We start from the raw sequence: 19377 nt of genomic DNA on the forward strand, positions 1-19377 counted from the left end.
CTTTCCACTATGATCCACGATAAGACGAATACACGTGATTTAATTCTTGTGGAGTCATTACTCCATGCTAGCGAATTTTGAACGGTGCTGTAAAAACTAGAGAAAATTCGACGGATTGACCGCCAAAATGACAATTGCAGAGGACCAACAGCTCGGACTTTCCGAGTACTGGGATAGTCGCTATGCGACGTCAAATAATAATGAGCCAACTCATGAATGGTTCCGGTCATTTTCGCAGGTCCTTCCATTTCTACAGAAGAACCTCTTGGAGCAACCAGGACGGACAGCACAGGATAACCCAAGGATTCTTCACCTTGGCTCGGGCGATAGTGTCAGTCCACTGATAATCGAAATTCTGTCACAGTAAACTAACTTCAGCTCAGGTTGTACCTGCTGAGCTTGCCGAGCGTGGTTACCAGAAGCAATTATGTGTCGACTTCTCTCCTGTAGTGGTTGATATGATGACAGAGAGACATAAGGAAATTACAGGAATCGAATGGAGTAGAGTTGATGTCCGAGATATGCCATCAATTGCTACTGGCTCTATAGATGTCGCTTTCGATAAGGGAACGTTGGACGCCATGATTTACGGCAGCCCCTGGAGCCCTCCTGATGAAGTGAAGGAAAATACAAGCAAATACTTGAAAGAGGTACGTGGTTGACTATTTGCCCCAGGAAATGATGGCTTCTAACGACCTGTAGGTACATCGTGCGCTAAAGGCGGATGGAGTGTTTCTATACATTACTTTCAGACAACCCCATTTTATGAAGTTGTTACTAAACCCAGATAACATCTTTGACATGGAAATGGAGGTACTGGGAGACGGTGGAGGCTTTGACTATTATGGTTATGTTATAAGGAAATCTCAATAAACTTCTGAACTTTCATAACGTACTGCTTTCATATGAATCTCTTGGGAGGTAAAGTTTGTTTTCGATGGGCAGCTGGGGAATAATGTGACGAAAGACTCCGTAATCACAGTCCAATATCAAAAGCAGTACATTAGGAAAATCCACCACCGACAACTGAAAAGAAAGACCCGCGCTCTTTTCTCCCTATGAAAAAGATCGTCTTTCATTCAGAGATGCATAGTCAGCAGCAATCAGAATTATGAAAGACCACCACATGTATACACTCCTCTCAGCATTCACTCACGCGTTGCTGGTTGGCAGTAACCAGTTATGATATGCGATACGCTTCACTTCACACCCTGCACCACTCATTCTTCATCACTTTCTTCTTCAGTCTCCCATTCCTCATATTCCTGCTTTTCCTTATCAACCATATATCTCTCACAGATACCATAGTATGTAAAAAATGACGGTGCATTCCCAGGGACATCCTCCTCACAGTTTGAAAATACCGTCTCGCGGCTGATCTTGAGAGTCAAGTAATTGTCGTCAAAGAACTGGATATATACCGGCTCTTCGCTTGTTCCCAAGTTATGAGTTTTGGTGCTGCGATACTCTGGTGGTGTGAATCTGTCTATTGAACAGACATCTTCTGCAAGTAAATACATGTACCCGGAGTTCCTTTCAGCTCTTAGTGGTAGACGCTGTTCCAGGCTATAATTGTCCCACTCGTAGAAGGGGGCATCAGACTCGATGTATCTCGTAGGAGCGAGCTCGTAAGGGCAGTGCTTGATATGGTCGATTGACCAGAGCTTGAACATTCTCATGAGGCCAAGTTTGAGAGGCGGGGGCGTCTCGTCGATAGATTGAACTCGGGCGAGAGCGTCTTTGATTTCACTGACGCAATGCATCTCGAGTTCGATATCTTCTTTGGTAGTCACCTCTTCGTATGACTTCCAAGGTCTCAGTTATTTTCTGCGCTGTTTACAAGTAACCCCGGCTTTTCCCGCATCCTCATAAACTTCAATCTCCTGAGCCTCTTTTCTCATTTGCTCTCTTATTTACTGTCTCATCTTTCCCTTCTCATCTTCCCACTTCTTATATGTTCGCAATTCTCTCTTGCGGTCACGCCGTTCTTGCTTCATCTCGGCGCACATAAGGTCAGCGGGGTTGTTTTGGTCGATTTCCTTGTCTGAAACTCGGTCGTCCCCGTCCAAATCTCTGTGTTATTTGCATATAGCATCGCTGCCATAATCGCTGCCATTTCTAGAGGCGCAGGAGAAAGTAGAATAATCAGAAAGGTCCTCGTCATAGTCTTCAGGGCGGGTTTGTGAATCTTCGTCCCACGAAGTCGCTTCTTCGCGGGCAAAGCGGTCTCGTACAAGGTCAGTGACGCGGTGATACCAGTCCGGTCTAACTATTGCACCCAAAAACATGATGTGATGGATTTCGGAAGGAGTTAGGTGATGAAAAGATGGAGAGTATAGGAGATTGTGGTAACATTAAATCAAACACATGAACTGACAAGCGATGTGACTGTACTTCATGTGCCCAAACCTAGATAGCCATACGCTAAAAACGGATGAACGATAGATAGTCCTTGAGACACGGCATCGTAGAATCAGTCAATCTTCACGGTCGTGGTATGTCCAATCAGACACATAACGTTCCACAATAAGTCCTGGGCGAATGGTTTAGTGGTATAATACTCCCTTAGCAAGTTCTGTCCAAGTTACAGATCATCGCATCTGGGAGTGGTCCAGGGTTCGATTCCCTGTTCGTCCAATCACGGTGGTTAGATTCCACTAGCATTCTCATTTTTGCTTTTTTAATAAGTCGCTGACGTTTTTGTGTGTCAGTACACGACTTGGCCATGCAGTATTACCTCTGGCTCTGAGTTGAGTGTGTAACCGTGCGCGTTATCTCAGCAGACGTCGGCTTTTTCTTTTCGTCTATTATTTGTGAGACAAGGCAGGGTTAAGTCATGGAAATGAGGACACAGTAGTGAAGAAACCACAAGTGCACTACATATAACCCTGGTAAAGTTTCGTGTATATTTATCATGTAGAAGACAAAGCCCAATCTTGTAACGCAGTTACACGACGAAATAATCTACAGTAACCGGTACCAAGACGCCTGCTACTTTGATCTGGCATCACCTGTCGCCCGCTTCTTATCACCGCCATCAAACCAACCAACATCAGTTTGAAGAAAGAAGCTCTCAGCCTCAGCATCAGAAGGCTCACGTTTCTCAGTCTGATCACGCTTCACAATCGGAGTTCTCTTGTCAATTGTAGTGCGCTTCTTATCTCCGCCATCAAACCACCCAACGTCTGTTTGAAGGAAGAAGCTTTCAGCGTCAGCGTCAGCTGGAGCACGCTTTTTGGTCGAGGGCTTCTTAGATATGGCACGTTTCTTATCGCCGCCGTCGAACCAACCGACATCAGTCTGGAGGAAGAAACTCTCGGCTTCGGCTTTCTTGGAAAGTTGGCTATTGGCAGGCGTAGGTGCTGCCAAAGCAAGTAGGGGAGCGCTGAGCGCCAGAATATGAGAGACCTTCATGTCGTTAAGGTTTCTGGCTCTTGTTTTCAAGATAGGTGATGATAGTAGAATAGAGTTCAACGTTGATGAATGATGTCGCTGTCGCCTGCCTGTAACTTCTTGTGATCATGATGAGCTTATATCCTTATTTTATTCTACTTATCTCGGTGCAATGCTGTGCCGAAATTGATGTTATGGTCCTTCGATACATCCTTTGAAAACAAAAGCGATCTCGTCATGTGCGGGGGAATGTCACGTTGTGCTCACAAATAGCCATGCATTTCAAGCATCGAGGTAATAGCACGGATGATCGAAGCCGAAGAGCTTACCATGACATTTGTGACCAGTATGCATGAAGAGTTTTGTAGACAAGGTCGAACTGCATTATGCGACAACTCATTGGATTGGGATTTTAGCATATTCCTACGAAGGATTTCCTAGGCCTGAAAGTCTGTAGTCCGTATCGTGAGTGGTGGATAAAAGCTCAATCTTACATGCAGTCTTGGCACAGCCTAAATCCTACAAGAGGGGATAGTTCTATGAGCGGCAACTATCTACAGAAAATCAAAAATCTCACCGGCATAGTATGTCGCGAACGTAAGTGAGGGCTCGGCATAGTGGTGGCCGAATGGCAGGATAAGATGAGTTGCATGTCAGCGCTAGAGCAACACGGAATCCCGTTCATGTATGCCATATATCGAGCGGCATTCGTTTGTTATTTTTCGCAGTGTCAAATTTCGCCTTGCCATTTCTCTCACAGAAATGTCACGGTCTTCCCTGGATGACCTGGAGAGTCATGAGTCTCGTGATCGACTGTTGAAGAATGGCGATGACCATCTCAATGACTCGAGAGACTGGGAAACACACATTGAGCAATCATCCAAGCAGAGGGTGCCCAACTACATGTCTGCCATTGCATTTACATCTATCTTACTTAACCTTCTTTTGATCATCTCATCTCTTTGCCTGTGGGCGAGAACAAGATCACCCTTACCTCCCTGGCCTAATACTCTCTATTGTACGATACCGTGGCAGAATACTCCTTAGAAACTCTACTAACTTTAGAAGCTCCGGCCCAGAGCGCAGTCGAGTACGAAATAGTCACTTTCAATTCAGATTTCCCTGAAGACCAGTAAGTGTCTGTACCTCACCTTGTGACGAATCATACCTAACCAAACTCGTAGCTCGGGAACAACAGACTTCTATGGCGCATCTCCAGAAGCAGAAGAGGCATGGAGAAATCTGATGAAGCCTTATCTGGTCAGGATACCTGGCCAAGAAGCATCACGATTATCCCGTCCTACGTCGCAGATCTCTAGAGATCCAGACTACTACATTACCAGTCTTGATGTATACCACCAACTGCACTGCCTTAATGACATTCGGAAGATGGTGAGGGACTTCAACTCGACAGAAGAAGGTCTGGGTAGATTACAAACTATGCACAAGTTTCACTGCATTGACTCTATTAGACAAAGTCTTATGTGCAATGCTGACTTGAGTTTGATACATTGGTATTGGGCACCGCAAGTCGGGAAGAACTTTCCAAATGCAACTACGACACATATTTGTCGGAAGTGGTCATTAATTGAAGAGTGGGCGATGGGCCACAGGCTTGACCAAGATGACTATGATCCAAGGACGCATATTGAGTAATAGGATCCGATCAATGAACATTAAATCGCAAGCCCTTTTGCTACTTTACTTCTTCATAGAACGAGAGATTGAGGCCTGACGCTCCTCGGTGGTCTACGGCTGAAGTCACTTACTTAAACGTCTGTAACATCCGCTATGGGGTAATGACATCAGTGATACTGGACAAGAAACTGCTCCTTCGTGTCAGTCTGTGTAGCACCAGCTTTTGCGAGCTTCAATTGAAGATACCCTGCAGCGCCATGGATTCAAACTCTGACGGCTCTGGCATAACAAATAATCCGGTCGCGTGGCCCAATGGCAAGGCGTCTGACTACGAATCAGAAGATTCTGGGTTCGATCCCCAGCGTGATCATATCCTTTTTTTTTTTGCCTCATCTGTGAAACCGACAAGATCTACTTTTTGCTTGTCAAGTGATATTCACTACAGTCTTCAAGTCTGTGTTGTTCCTATTACTTCTTTAGTTGCCTCTTGTCTGGCCTTATGCTCCGCAAGCCTCCAAGCAGACCACAGCTCGGAAATCGTCCGCGTCCTTCAGTGCCGGTTCTAGAAACCAAAACTCGCGTTTTTTCAAGCTTACGTACAACTTATCAAACCTGACTTTCGATCTGTTCCCGCGCCTTTGTAATTACCATCATAATATATCTGTATCTGTATCTATGGGAGACATTTCGGTAATGATAAAGATCTCGGAACTGGGCATCTGCTATCTATGGTTACGTCGGAATCAGTCCCGGGCAGCAAGCCACATACCCTTCATCGAAAAACGCGGGGTAAGCTTTACTAATGCCTGTCTCCCCTGGTGAAGATAGCGAATACCACGCTAGCAAGCATCGCCACACGCACTTTTTTCCCCAATGCAGCACGCTAGACGTCTAATGCCTGCCGCGTCTGCCGTTACCCCAGACCTGGGGTTCCGAAGTATGATAACCGAAACGAAGATAAAGTTCCGAGCACGCTCTTGTTATTCTCCCTCTCACAGACATCGAATTGAAAATCAACATGTCTCTCGATATGGCATCTCCTGCAGCTGACAATGAGAAGCATCTTGGTTCGCAGAACCAGGATGAACAGAACTTGGAGCGCCATGGCTATGTTCAGCAGACGAAGGTATGAAATGCTGGTTCCGAAGAGTGGACGTGCTGACTGGTGATGATAGCGCAACTTCTCTCTTACTGCCATGGTTGCGACATGCGTCAACCTGATGGCAACATGGGAAGCATTATCTAGGTTCGATACCCGTTGCTATTGCTGTTTGCCTCAAATTGACCTTTCTTCGAAGTACACTCGCTGCTGGGCTCGTAAGCGGAGGGCCAGTATCCCTTGTTTACGGCGTCATCGTGGCATTTATCGGATCACTCTGTTCTGCCAGTTCCTTGGCTGAACTGGCATCAAGGTAAGCTAGCCCCAAGTTCTCTGTGCTGATATAACCCATCCACAATCCGAACAACTTCTGACGCGTTCATTCTCAGTTACCCTACCGCCGGTGGACAATATCACTTCGTCGCCAAGCTTAGCCCCAAAACGAGTCGACCCCTGACGAGCTGGTTTGCTGGATATATCTCGTGAGTCACGATCGAATCCAGACGCGAGAAGGAATATAAGCTGACAACATGAAGAACATTAGGTTGGATAGCCTCCGCTGGCAGTGCCCCCTTTCTCGCCGGAACACAGATCCAAGGCCTCCTCGTCCTCAACTATCCCGATTCCTACGTCTTCCAAAGATGGCATGGCACGCTGCTCTTCTGGGCCGTCCTCCTGGGCTCCGCTTGCATTTGTATCTTCTGCAGTAACAAGCTGCCACTCATCGAGAAGCTGACCCTCGTGCTACACGTCACCTTCTTCATCGCAATCATAGTCACCATGGCCGTGACATCACCAACCAAGCACTCGGCCGAATGGGTCTTTTCCCACTTCGAGAACAACTCTGGATGGGGTAACGACGCGGTGGCTTGGAGTATAGGCAGGGTTCAAATCCATACCACGAAATCCACATATGGATCCATAATGTGGATCCATATCCATTCCATTCCATTCCACGTGGGCTTCAGCATTTCCATATCCACGCCACGAAGCCCCTTCCACATGTTCCACATGTGGAAATCGTGGAATATTTTAGGTGGGGTTCGAAAATACCTTGATTTCCTTGTGAAATCCCGCATATCCTAAGTACTTTCTATCACCCACAACAACACAACATCGATTTGCCACCCCATTTTCCTCCGTACACAATGAGTCCATTCTGGGGGCTTCACTGTTACTCGCGTTACTACCCCAAATCGAAATGGCCACTCCCCATCCTACCAAGTCAACCACATCCGTTCCAGAACGAACAGAAGAGGACAATCAACGGCTCTTTCAGCTCTACAAAAGCTGGATCTTGACGGAGAGAGACGGCAAGGCGCGTCTATAGGTATATCGGTTCGGCTACGAATATCCAGCATAACAAGAAACAGGAACGTCGGTGGGTGTGTTGCCTTTGCGTCAAGCAACGGCGGATTTTAATGGACCAATGACAAAAACATTGACGTCACCGAGGGCGGGCGGGACCCATTAATTACCATTGTTGGACGAAGTAGGTTTCCATTCCACGAATTCCACAATATGGATCCATTTCCATAATGGATCCATTTCCACCCATTCCACATCGAAATTATTAGTCAGCATCCATATCCACGCCATATTCACAAATGTGTCGTGGAGTGTCGTGGATTTGAACCCTGAGTATAGGACTTCTCAGCTCTTGCTATGTTCTTATCGGCTATGATGGTGCCACCCATCTTAGTGAGGAGATGAACAATGCCGAGATGGGTGTACCCAGGGCTATGGTTGGTTGTCTCTTGGTCAACGGTCCTTTGGGCTTTGCCTTCCTCCTTATAATTCTCTTCTTCATGGGAGATATTTCGGCGGCTTTGGCTACACCTACAGGGTTCCCTATCATTGAGATTTTCCTTCACATGACCGGCAGCGTTGCGGCTGCTACTACCATGACTGCTATGATTACTGTTATGGCATGCTTGTCGACAGTTCCTCTCCTCACAGCGGCGGCTCGCATCATGTGGGCGTTTGCTAGAGATGGAGGTAAGTCAGTTTGACCGCTTTGAGCTACACATGACTAATATTACAACTACTCAGGTCTCCCCTTTGCTGAGCGTATTGCAAGCGTTGACAAACGTCGACAAATCCCCACCGTATCCATTGTCGTTGTCAGCTTCCTGCTTATGCTGCTGAGTCTCATCAACATTGGTTCTACGACAGCCTTCAATGCTATCCTATCCCTTGCTGTAGTTAGTCTACAGGCCTCATACCTCCTTCCAATCCTTCTGTTGATCTGGCGGCGCTTATTCCGCCCAGATACTTTGCGCTGGGGTCCTTGGAGACTCGGCAGAGCAGGCTTACCTATCAACGTCATTGCCGTTATTTATCTCATGTATACCTGCATCTTCCTTCTTTTCCCTCCTTTTCAGCCAATCACTCCGGTGAACATGAATTATGCGCCTGTTGTATTGGGTGGTGCTCTGGTGTTTGGCTGCTTCTATTGGCCTCTGAGGGTTAGCAAGCGGTATGTTGGTCCACTGACAGATGCCGAAGTTTTAGAGGGAACACTACACTAGTTTGCTTTGATGAATGCGATACTGTCCTTTGAGAGGTACGGACCATATCTGGTAATCACCGGCTGTATGATAATATATAAAGATTACTTCCTATCCCAAAGCAGAATCCCTCACTTAGTAATTCTGGTAGCGATTGTGATTCATTGTTGTGATAAGCCGTTAGACTCTTCATCTGGACTGCCCCTGGTGCTGTTTTACTGTTATCTCGCCAAATTGACAAGGTAAGATTTGGTTAGTGGTGACTGGTCCAGGACATCTAGCCAATCCCAGCCAACCAATTGATAACCACATGACTCTTATCAGCGGAACCCCACTTCCGGTTTCCGACTGTTCGCCTATCTCATCTTGGACAACCTTCTTATCTTGCTGACAAGCTACCAGGGTCTGTCAGTCACGTTGCTCAGTATGGGAAATCCCCTGCATGGCTCCGATTCATCAGGCAATGATCTTATTACACATATTTAGGGTTGGCAGCTCTACATGGATCAGTCTACTGCTTCTTCGGCATCGATCCGAAGGCGACAGAAATTGAGGAGTGAGTCTGACCCTGAGACTTTACCACCTTGTCTACCTTACCTCAGCTAATGTTGTTGGAATGCGAAGGCGGCTGCATTACTTGTAAGAAACGTGTGGGTCTAACATCCTTACCCTTGATGACTTCATAAATAGCTTGCTAAACGCTGCCGCAGAAGCTGAAATGCGATGAAGCAGAGCCTGCTTGTACACGTTGCGTCAAATCAAATCTGTTATGCCCTGGCTATAAACGTCCAGTAAAATGGTCGACCAAATACGAGATTGACTATGGAATCCATTCGTATGCTGGCCCCAGCTCAGGGCACTCGCCTGGCATTGGCGATTCACCATCTTCTCCATCTGACACCGACAATGCCCTTGTATTGTACTCCCCGCAGGAGGAGTCCTTCAAGCTTTTAACACACTACTTCGCATCAGCATGCCAGGTTCTGTCATCTTTTGACTCACCTAACAACCCTTATCGTTCGGATCTGCTAGAATTTATACGGAACTCCCCCATTGTGTTCAATAGTGCCTTGAGTGCATCGGCGGCCCATCTAAGCCAGCAAGAACAAGACACATCTTTGATACCCTTGACTTTCCAGACGGAAGCTATTTCACATATATCGAGGGAGCTCGCCGAAATACATGTTACCCAACACAGATTGGCTCCTCTTCGCATCTCAACGGCGTCAACGATAAAAGATGACTTGATGTTGGGTATCACTCTCATTGGCATGACCTCTGTAGGTGTCCTTATTCAACAATGATCTTACGAGGCTTACATCTGAACTTACAGAGTTGGCACGATCCTTCTTCACTTGGCCTGTGCCATTTTCATGGTGCTCGACAAGTATTCAGCATTTGGATGAACCAATTCGACCTCACGGACCTTCAGTTGCCGTCTCACCGCATCCAACGCTTAATAGCTTCATCAATGGTCTATTGGGAAGTTATGGCCTCTTGCTTGATTGAGCAAGAGGTTGGCGCACTTTCATACCTTGACGTGTTCTCCGCTCTACCACCTACGACCTTTTGTTATCCGTGTCCATGGACCGGAGTCGGCACAAAGATTTTGATCCACCTCGCCAAATGCATGACAATAGTAAGGCAGAGACGACGTCTGGTTTCATACAATCATTCAATGGGGGGTGATATAGATGTATCAAACCGCATCCTCGATCTACTCACTCAAGCTTTCACTCTAAGTCTGGACATAGACCAATGTCAAATACCAACTCCTGCAGAGATACAGAATACTGGCGACTACAGGACTCCGTCAGATCATCTCTGTAAGATAGCTAAGTGCTATCAACTGGTTGCTCGTCTTGAGCTTGACCGGGCATTCCCCGAACTCACACAATGCCTACAGGATGTTCAAAATCAAGATGCAATATTCTCACAACATATCTTAGAGCTTGCAGTGAAAATACTAGAAATCATGAACACTATTCCGGAGGATTCCCGAACTATTGCCATTCAGACCATCATATTCCTAACAGCGGGAAGTGCACTTGGATCTAGTTCAAGTGCAGACGCCAATATCAAAGAATTAGTCGCAGACTGGAGGAGATTTGTACTTGAGAGATTGCACAGGTCATTCTTGTCTCTCAAACTTCAGACGATTAATAGGGCAGCTACTGTGCTTCAGGGGGTCTGGGCACGGATGGACTCAGCGGCCATGGAGGAGCCTGATTCCACATCCTGTAAAAAGAGTCCAATTTTGCGCGTGCACTGGATTGATGTTATGACAGAAGCTGGACTAGAGACTATTCTAGGATAGTACAAAAAAATTGATTGTGTCCCTTCTAGCCCTCTTGGCAGGCTGACCATTCTCCAGTTCGTTTCGCGCTCATACTCATGCAGTGTCGCGAAAGTCCGAGAAAGCAGTTATACACGTAAAGCCCGGAGAATCGGACAATGGATATGCATCATGAGTGAAGGACTTTCGGCCTGATCAAAGTCCGAAGGCAGCCACAGCGTATCATTCTCCTTCATAGCTATCTCGGTTGCCGGCTTGATGACAAGGAAAAAGGTCATCGAGACCCTTGGAATAGAGTTTCCAAGATGCTTCTCCGCACGCCAAAGAAAGCTACGGGTGGGGGACGTCGCACTTTTTTTCTGTAAGCGGAAAGGTTGTGGTCGATAGCACCCAACATCTCGACGATAATGCGGGGAAGCTCCGTTTCTGATAGGACTGTTGTATCAAGAAATTCACGGAATTTACGGAAATCAACAGTGATTGTAGCTGACATTCAGGTGTAGATTTAGGAGAAATTTGCAGACTGATCACTCAGTATGGTGCTCAACGACTTACTATAAAGATGGCGTCGTCTCTCCAAATGAATAGACTATCCAAGACAAGTTTCTACCCTTGACACACCATTCTCTTAACAACGCTATAAAGAGTTCTTGAGTCGGCACTTCATATTCTTCACCCTTTAAACCTCTTGTACTAGTCAGCATGGTTCCATCAGCTACTTCAGAGATCGCAGACTTTGTCCCGGTGGCTAAATGGCCGACCCTCCAGGAAATGGCCGATGGCTTCAGGGAGCATCTTATGCCAGCATCCAACAAGCTGCAGGGCAAATACTTTGAACATACCTATGACAATGGTTGGAAGATCTCTCATGACTTTGGTGCGGATAGCGTCACGTGGAAGATCCTCGAGGGAGAAGGAACAGGCCTTACTGCACCAGCCAAGTACGAGGCTTTCGAAGTGCGACCAGATGTATTCTTCGTCGACTTCTTCAAGCCTGACTACAATGAAGTCGTCAGCTTGATCGTCGATACCGTCACTGGACAAGCTATTGCTGGTGTCTCAGGCTTCAAGGACGAGAATGGTGAACGCAGAACATTTACCTCTTTCATCAACGCAGTCGCATTCGGAGGGAAGCCTGTTGAACCATTCCCAGCCACTGATGAACTCATTGGAAAGCACGTTCTGTACCGATACACTCCCCGAGATGCTTATGAGCATGTTTATCTCAACAAGGGTACTATGGCCTGGCATTGTCTCAGCGGCACAGAGAGGGGCATCGCAGATGCTGAGAAGTGCCAGATGCTCAAGCTGCGAGACAACTTGTACATGCTGTTCTGGACCGAAACAATTATGCCTGTGGAATCAATTGTCGTTGTGGACCTGGAGAAGATGAGGTCTACTGGGCGTTTCTACTGCTGGGATCCAAAGCCAAAGGAGGCTGTGCACGTGCGATTTGGTTCTTATGCTACTGTTCTGGCAGAGACGTCGCCACTAGAGACGCTGCGAAAGGTTTCGCAGAACAAGTTTTAGAAATAAGTCTATGCTAGTACACATGACAACAGAATCATATCTGCGTTTACTGAGCACCAATATGCCCACCATTGAAAATTAATGTGCTATTTGGAGGTGAGACATGTGGACAAAGATATTGAGGTGTACTTGACAAATCAGAAGACAGTAAATAAGCGATAAGCCTAGTTTCCGCGTTCCTGTATTGTGATGTTGCTTGCAAGGCGAAAAGTCTCAGAGATTGCAGATAAACTAAGGGAAAAAAATAAAATAAAAATTCAGTACCGTAACATGATGTATTCTTGAAATGGAACATGATGGTTTGCAAGCCCTCTGCTCTAGGGTAGGGGTATCACGATGTGGCTAGGTCGAGTTGCTTTGGGTCGAGGCCACTGTGACGACGAGCCTCCCTTATAGGGTTAGCGAAGGTAGCTACTAAGTCAGAACTGACTTGGTAAAGATCAATTGGGCTCAAAACTTTCTTGGCTATGCCGCCAATTTTTAGAACCTCACTCCGCAGGAGTGCCAAGCAGCCACGAATCCTTCGCGCCTGATAACCGACCTCAGCTCTGACAATTTTCCAAGCAGATAAGATGAATGACTCGGATTGGTCTCGTTCTATACGATATTCGTATTGTTTCAACAAACCATGTGGTAGGCAAGCCACAGTCAATGCTGAGTTCAATAGAACGTCGGATATAGAGTTGACGCTCGGAGCGTTTAATCCGAAGCCATCATAGGCGAGACTCTGAAACGTTTTCCATTGGTCAATTCATGACTCACAAAAACGGCCTAGAATGCCAACTCGCGGATCAGGCAATTCACTGCAGATACTGATGGACAGCTTTCATACTGCTTTGAGACCATAATAACAGCTAAAACATCGGCCCTATGATCAGTCACATTTACTAGCTGCTTAGCTCGCCTCATGACAGAGCCTTAGGCTTAAGCTTAAGAGTACCTGAGTCAAAGCTATGATCCACCCATCATGCCATGGGCGTTAAGCTATTGGAAGCATTCTTAAACGCATGCCAAGGACGTTGAATTGTGCTCGACAGCCTTAACACGCAAGCGTTTCGGCCAAGTGAATGATCGCCAAACGCGCCTATGAAATCCCCGAGATGCTCGATCTCTTTTGTTATGATCTACGATGCAGCTCACAGACATAAATTGGCTCTAAGATTGACATACCCAAAAAAGGATAACAGTACTTCTGTCAGACGCGAAGCGGCCACTTAAACGACTTCATTCAAGCCCACTATGTAATCTCCAGACCTGGGGAAGCCCCGAGAAATTGTTGGGAGCCATCAGGTAAATAAATCATTTCCCCTTTTTCTCGACATTATACCCTTTGTGGGTTCCCCGAAGCCCACTACGCGCAGAGTTTTCCTTTAACAAAGGTCCAAGCACAAATCGCCACTTGACCTCATTCGGCCAATGCAAAGCAGATCATCCGGTTCTCCGACGCTATTACCGGAATAACACATTACTAACAGTCTAGCCAATCTCCTAGACCCCGGGACAAGATTTCTATGGAACCGCTCTTCGAGTAGGAGAAGAACTAGAAACCTGTCGCGCCCTATCAGAGCGTTTTTCCTCGTGGCAGATTGGCCCAGGTCCGAAGTTCCCTGACTCAAAGGTCCCGACTTTCTGGCTGCGCCAACACAAGCAGGGCTAGCCTCCCCGTCATGAAGATCGAGCTAAGACGGATCTAGATAAGACGCAAATCATTGCCATGTTTTGCTGGTTACGCCGCTTGGGTAGTCTGTTACAGGAATCCCCTTTTGTCTCCATCTCCTGCACTCCACAGACGAAACTATCCCGGTCTGGATTGTTGTCCGGAGACTCGTGGCGAGTGAGTGGTGTTTTACCATGTCTGCATATATAGTCGATGGGGTGTTGCCCGCTCGCTCGGTTAGGAGAGAGAGTCCACCCGCTGCGCCCTGTTCTTCTTTCTTCTTCTCTGCCACACGAGTTCAACACCATGGCGATCGAGAGTCGGGCGACGCAGATTGCTGCGATCGGTTATACTTTTGTGATCGTCTCATCGATTGCGACATGTCTCCGCGTCTACTGCCGAGTATGGGTTGTCAAGGCGTTTGGCGCGGATGATTGGCTTGCCCTCATTGCCCAGGTAGGACGCATTTCCCCTATCGGTATCACCCTGCTAACCGAGAAAGTTTATGTTCATCGTCTTTTGCTCCTATGAGATCACTGGTGTCCGATATGGAACTGGACGTCACTTCAAGGACATTGAGCCGGAGAATATCCCCAGAGCGATGCAGATGTGGTGGACATGCGAACCGACCTACGTCTTGACCAACATGGCCATCAAGGCCAGTATTGCTATCTTCTTGTTACGAATCTGTATTACACGTACACACAAGATTATCATCTGGACCATCACTGGCATTACAGAAATCTATAGCTTGTTCTTCTTCCTGCTGTTTGTTCTGCAATGTCGACCTACATCACTCTTCTGGCTCCGATATACCAGCAATCCGCCTGGAGGTAGTTGCTTCGACGCTTCGGTGGTTGCCAAGGCCTTCTATGCTTACTCCGCTATCAGCTGTTTGTCAGATTGGACCTACAGTTTGCTACCCATTGCCCTGGTTTACAATCTTCAAATGAGCAGAAGAACAAAGATTTCTGTCGTCGGTATTCTAGCCGCAGGTGCTATGTATGTGTCAACACTCCTCTACCCATTGAATTAATTTACTGACCTTGATTACAGTGCCTCTAGTGCAACCATCATTCGCTTCCCTTACCTCTACTCCCTCACCGACATTGACGACTTCCTATACTCTACCTCAGATGTCGCTATCTGGTCCACTGTTGAGACTGGTCTTGGTATCACTGCCTCATCTGTCGCAACACTCCGACCTCTCCTCCGTAACTTCCTTGGCCACGGATCATCTGCAGATGGACAGGGAAACTCAGCCAGGCCTTGGCAGCGAACAGGTAGCAACCATCCAACAGGAGGCTACCTTCGCAGCCACGGCCAGAACGGCGAAGAAGCTTTCGATCTCCACGACAATGCTGGCAAGCGTATTGGAGTCACTACCGTCATCGACCACGACGACAAGTCAGAAGGCAATGGCGAAACAGGCAAGAATGGAAGCAGATCAGAAGCTTCTGACTCTGTCGCTGAGCTCCATGGCTGGAATAGCAGCCAGTCAGATCTGGCCGATGCCAATGGTCAACCACGTGCCCAAAAAGGATGGAATGTGTTGGTCAAGAAGACTGTTGTCCAAACTCGAGGATCAGACCTTGCATAAACCCGACTTGGTCATGTCATAAAAAGTTAGTGTAGATATAATTACGAGGCGGGGAGAAAACTTGTTCTCTGTCCCACGATACCCTTAGCGCTTCCCTTTAGCGGGTCGTCAATGATAATACGTTTTAATATTCATTCTCAAGTCCATTTTCTCGCAATTGAGACATGTGAAAGGTAAGACATCGATTAACCTTCCATGCATGACGGCGTGACACGTAACAGTCCGATTTGCCGCCCGTGCTGTGCCGATCCCCGAAAGTAAAATGAGTGATGATATCCAATGAAACGGTTGGAAGATGTTCTAAGCTTTAATACTGTGGATTAGAGCTGAATGGAAAACAAGATGGAGTTGCAGATTGAGTTTGATCTGCAATTTATAGCGACGGAAACCATCGATAGCCTCTGCAATCGGTAGATCCCGCAGCGGTAATTAGTCTTTGTGGATGAAATGCCGAAACGCATCCGTTCATGATCGACAAAAGCTGAAAGCGATTTGGAATGGCCTGGTATTAATCAGAAGTTCCATTGTTTGTTAATCTTGAGTGCGGTCGTGCTGATAGTTTCCAAGTATAAAAGGTCAGGAAGATTCCTAAGTTTTTTCTCATCCCAGCTTTCTCTCAACCACAGCAAACATCAACACTTAGATATTCTATCACTCCAAAGAAATTTCTTTCTACATTAATCATGGCTGATAAGACGGTACTTTAGAACTTTCCTTCTCCTCTCACACCTACTAACAAGATACATAGAAAATCCGCTACACCTACCTCGGCTACGAGGAGTGGCAGGCATCTGAGCCCCAACTCAAAAAGTAAGCAGTCCACCCTAAAATAATCTTCATCATTCTAACAAGAGTTTTCTAGGCTCATCCAGGACGACACTGGCGTTGAGTATTGGATTGAGACCAGATCCATCCCTCCCATGGGAATTCCTCCGTAAGTTGCCATTAACCGAGCTGGCTTTGCGTGTTGTCGCTAACTCTCCTAAGTCCCGTGACTAAGGATTGTATTGAGAAACTCAAAGGATTGAATGGTGTTAAGGTCGACGAGATAGAAGAAGATGACTAGTAGAGCTAGGCCATGCCAACAATCTTCTAATGACAAATGGCTATTCAAATCGGGGAAATATCTATACCATAGCTAAAACCTATCAAGAATATCACATATTCTCCAGTGACTATATCTGAGCTGAAAGAATTGCCAGATCATGTTGGTTGTGTCTAGTTCCGTCATCTGACAGTGGCGCCAGTGAGACATGTGCATGCGCCCAACCATATGAGATGCACGAAAATATCTTTCACAATAGACACATTATTCCCTCTCCGGTCTTTGCTAACCAAAAAGTGCCCAAAAACCTCATGGTTGACTTTTAGCGTGACGACGGCCACTTTCCGCGGCCAGCTCCCGAAAGCCTCCGGTAGAGTTACTCCACGGCTGAGCCCTTGATACTTACTAGGCAGAATGAAACTAGAAATACACCCTCTTTGTCGTATATGGCCTTTGAGAGTCGACTTTTGAGCAACTTAACCACACCAATCTGTTCGGGACCAGCCCTACGTTATACATTCTCCGGGTAGCCTATTTTGAGACAATGGCACCAAGACTCGTGTCCATGCGGCCCCGAACTATGCTCAAACATGCGACTCAAGTAAGTCGGTTTTCTTATACTTTGCCTTCCCTTTGCATACATCTCATTTGGTCACCAAGTTTCAAGGCTGAATCATGTAGGCAAATGCTTTGCTTACAAGATCGTTCTCCATCTCTATCAGTCGCCATGGCATCAACAAGGTTGTCTCATCGGCTGCTGAGGCGCTGAAGGATATGAAACCAAATACGACGCTTCTGTGTGGCGGCTTTGGTCTTTGTGGTGTCCCAGACACGCTCATCAATGAAGTCCTCAACAAGCCTGATGTCACCGGGCTAACAGCTGTTTCTAACAATGCTGGAACTGATGACTTCGGCCTAGGAAAGCTCTTGAAAAGTAGACAAGTGCGCAAGATGGTTGCATCTTATATCGGAGAGAACAAGACTTTTGAGAAGATGTATCTTACAGGCGACATTGAACTGGAACTTACTCCTCAAGGCACCCTTGCAGAACGCTGTGCTGCTGGTGGCAAAGGCATCCCGGCTTTCTATACGCCTGCTGGCGTCGGAACTGTTGTTCAAAATGGCGACCTCCCGTCTCGGAACAAACCCATTGGGTCTTCTAGCGATGCGAAGTTCCCAGATCCCAAAGATGTCAAGGACTTCGACGGCAAGCCATATCTTCTTGAACGCAGCATCACAGGCGATTACGCCTTTGTGAAGGCTTTCAAGGCAGATAAGCTGGGAAACTGTCAGTTTCGTCTTGCAGCTCAGAACTTCAACGGTCCAATGGGTCGCAATGCTACGATGACTATCGTTGAAGCCGAGCATATTGTCGAACCTGGGGAAATTCTCCCAGAGTCAGTTCATTTGCCGGGCATTTATGTGAAGCGAGTCATCCAAAGCACTGCGGAGAAAGGCATTGAAAAGTATAATTGGGCCAAGCAAGACGTCAAGACTTTGGGTCAGGGTGAGGTTGCTGCAAAGAGAGAGCGTATCGTCCGACGAGCAGCGAAGGAGTTCAAGAATGGGATGTACGCAAATCTTGGAATCGGCATGCCCATGCTGGCAGCCTCGTTCGTTGGACCTGATGTTGATGTACAGCTTCAATCGGAGAATGGTATTTTAGGTTTCGGGCCATATCCATCCAAAGAGCGCAACGAAGCTGATCCAGATCTCATCAACGCTGGCAAAGAAACAGTCACACTGAAGCTTGGCGCATCTGTTTTCAGTAGCGACGAAAGTTTCGGCATGATCCGTAGTGGTCGTATCGATGTTACCATTCTCGGCGCCATGCAAGTCAGCGCAACAGGCGACTTGGCGAACTGGATGCTCTCAGGAAAGGTCAAAGGCTTTGGAGGCGCGATGGACCTTGTTAGCAACCCGACTAAGACAAAGGTCATTGTCACCATGGAACATACAGACAAGAAGGGTAATCCCAAAATCTTGAACCAGTGTTCTTTCCCCCTCACAGGCCGGGCGTGCGTATCGCGCATCATCACAGATTTGGTAAGTCACACGCGAGGTACTTCTCTTGGAGTATACTAAGTCTTCTTAGGGAGTGTTTGATGTGGACTTTGCGACGGGTTTGACGCTGGTTGAAATCGCTCATGGTGTCACTGTGGATGAGGTTAAGGCTAAGACCGAGGCTCCTTTTTCTGTTGCTGAGCCACTGAAGTCAATGACAGGAGTATGAGAGACATCGTCATAGAAAGACCAGTTGTATATCGAGCCGTCTTGAAAGCAGGAATTGCTGGCTACTGTATAATAGTTGCTTTATGAATAAAGTGACTGCCCCAACGAACCATCTTCAGCAGCCCTACCCACTTTACAATGAAAACCGATGGACTCCAGAAAAGGATGATGAGGGTGCCTTGAAAGATAGCCCGTGTTAAGGATGTGCATCCAAACGCACAAATCTTCTAAACCGAACGCGTCTTAAGTTTGCGAGGATTCGAAGTCTGCGATCTCTTAAAATCAGCATACTTCGGCAAATATAAAAGACTTGTCAAATACATAAAGTAAAGTAAAGCAAAATCAGATAAAACAAGGCATTTAATAGCAGGGGTAAA

At 46.9% G+C, this 19377-nt stretch overlaps 8 protein-coding genes and 2 non-coding genes across 10 annotated transcripts; 8 read left to right on the forward strand and 2 right to left on the reverse strand.

The window, feature by feature from the left end:
• Positions 1 to 57: 57 nt before the first annotated feature.
• Positions 58 to 891, forward strand: FOXG_13500 (uncharacterized protein). Its single transcript, XM_018393481.1, has 3 exons — positions 58 to 331; positions 384 to 650; positions 703 to 891. Exons 1-3 carry the CDS (start codon positions 128 to 130, stop codon positions 871 to 873), a joined length of 642 nt encoding a protein of 213 aa, XP_018252759.1. The 5' UTR covers positions 58 to 127; the 3' UTR covers positions 874 to 891.
• A 329-nt stretch (positions 892 to 1220) lies between these two features.
• FOXG_13501 (uncharacterized protein) lies at positions 1221 to 1931 on the reverse strand (the record flags this gene model as incomplete). The annotated part of the gene is made up of 1 exon (XM_018393482.1): positions 1221 to 1931. The coding sequence occupies exon 1, from the start codon at positions 1761 to 1763 to the stop codon at positions 1221 to 1223; it is 543 nt and encodes a 180-aa protein (XP_018252760.1). The 5' UTR covers positions 1764 to 1931.
• A 604-nt stretch (positions 1932 to 2535) lies between these two features.
• On the forward strand, positions 2536 to 2637 carry FOXG_21190. Its single transcript has one exon. It is a non-coding gene; the product is annotated as a tRNA-Ala (tRNA).
• Positions 2638 to 2991: 354 nt separating this feature from the next.
• On the reverse strand, positions 2992 to 3414 carry FOXG_13502 (uncharacterized protein; the record flags this gene model as incomplete). The annotated part of the gene is made up of 1 exon (XM_018393483.1): positions 2992 to 3414. The coding sequence occupies one exon, from the start codon at positions 3412 to 3414 to the stop codon at positions 2992 to 2994; it is 423 nt and encodes a 140-aa protein (XP_018252761.1).
• Positions 3415 to 4155: 741 nt separating this feature from the next.
• On the forward strand, positions 4156 to 5049 carry FOXG_13503 (uncharacterized protein; the record flags this gene model as incomplete). The annotated part of the gene is made up of 3 exons (XM_018393484.1): positions 4156 to 4411; positions 4462 to 4525; positions 4578 to 5049. The coding sequence occupies 3 exons, from the start codon at positions 4156 to 4158 to the stop codon at positions 5047 to 5049; spliced, it is 792 nt and encodes a 263-aa protein (XP_018252762.1).
• A 280-nt stretch (positions 5050 to 5329) lies between these two features.
• On the forward strand, positions 5330 to 5401 carry FOXG_21191. The gene has a single exon. It is a non-coding gene; the product is annotated as a tRNA-Arg (tRNA).
• A 648-nt stretch (positions 5402 to 6049) lies between these two features.
• On the forward strand, positions 6050 to 11005 carry FOXG_13504 (uncharacterized protein; the record flags this gene model as incomplete). Its single annotated transcript, XM_018393485.1, has 11 exons — positions 6050 to 6157; positions 6207 to 6277; positions 6330 to 6443; positions 6520 to 6612; positions 6667 to 7010; positions 7778 to 8128; positions 8183 to 8609; positions 8825 to 8882; positions 9127 to 9196; positions 9433 to 9920; positions 9974 to 11005. The coding sequence occupies 11 exons, from the start codon at positions 6050 to 6052 to the stop codon at positions 10955 to 10957; spliced, it is 3108 nt and encodes a 1035-aa protein (XP_018252763.1). The 3' UTR covers positions 10958 to 11005.
• Positions 11006 to 11638: 633 nt separating this feature from the next.
• FOXG_13505 (uncharacterized protein) lies at positions 11639 to 12466 on the forward strand (the record flags this gene model as incomplete). The annotated part of the gene is made up of 1 exon (XM_018393486.1): positions 11639 to 12466. One exon carries the CDS (start codon positions 11639 to 11641, stop codon positions 12464 to 12466), a length of 828 nt encoding a protein of 275 aa, XP_018252764.1.
• Positions 12467 to 14429: 1963 nt separating this feature from the next.
• FOXG_13506 (uncharacterized protein) lies at positions 14430 to 15841 on the forward strand (the record flags this gene model as incomplete). The annotated part of the gene is made up of 3 exons (XM_018393487.1): positions 14430 to 14579; positions 14626 to 15125; positions 15180 to 15841. 3 exons carry the CDS (start codon positions 14430 to 14432, stop codon positions 15721 to 15723), a joined length of 1194 nt encoding a protein of 397 aa, XP_018252765.1. The 3' UTR covers positions 15724 to 15841.
• Positions 15842 to 16406: 565 nt separating this feature from the next.
• Positions 16407 to 19001, forward strand: FOXG_13507 (uncharacterized protein; the record flags this gene model as incomplete). Its single annotated transcript, XM_018393488.1, has 6 exons — positions 16407 to 16421; positions 16472 to 16533; positions 16586 to 16657; positions 17273 to 17369; positions 17450 to 18814; positions 18864 to 19001. The coding sequence occupies 6 exons, from the start codon at positions 16407 to 16409 to the stop codon at positions 18999 to 19001; spliced, it is 1749 nt and encodes a 582-aa protein (XP_018252766.1).
• Between the last annotated feature and the right edge of the window lie 376 nt (positions 19002 to 19377).

Source organism: Fusarium oxysporum, chromosome 12, assembly GCF_000149955.1.
Source record: "Fusarium oxysporum f. sp. lycopersici 4287 chromosome 12, whole genome shotgun sequence".
NCBI lineage: Eukaryota > Fungi > Ascomycota > Sordariomycetes > Hypocreales > Nectriaceae > Fusarium > Fusarium oxysporum.

Bases quoted from the DNA above. Each gene is read 5' to 3' on its own strand.
- FOXG_13500 (XM_018393481.1), top strand. From the start codon at position 128: ATGACAATTGCAGAGGACCAACAGCTCGGACTTTCCGAGTACTGGGAT. The intron at 332-383 runs GTCAGTCCACTG...ACTTCAGCTCAG, and splicing joins ACCTTGGCTCGGGCGATAGT to GTTGTACCTGCTGAGCTTGC. The intron at 651-702 runs GTACGTGGTTGA...AACGACCTGTAG, and splicing joins CAAGCAAATACTTGAAAGAG to GTACATCGTGCGCTAAAGGC.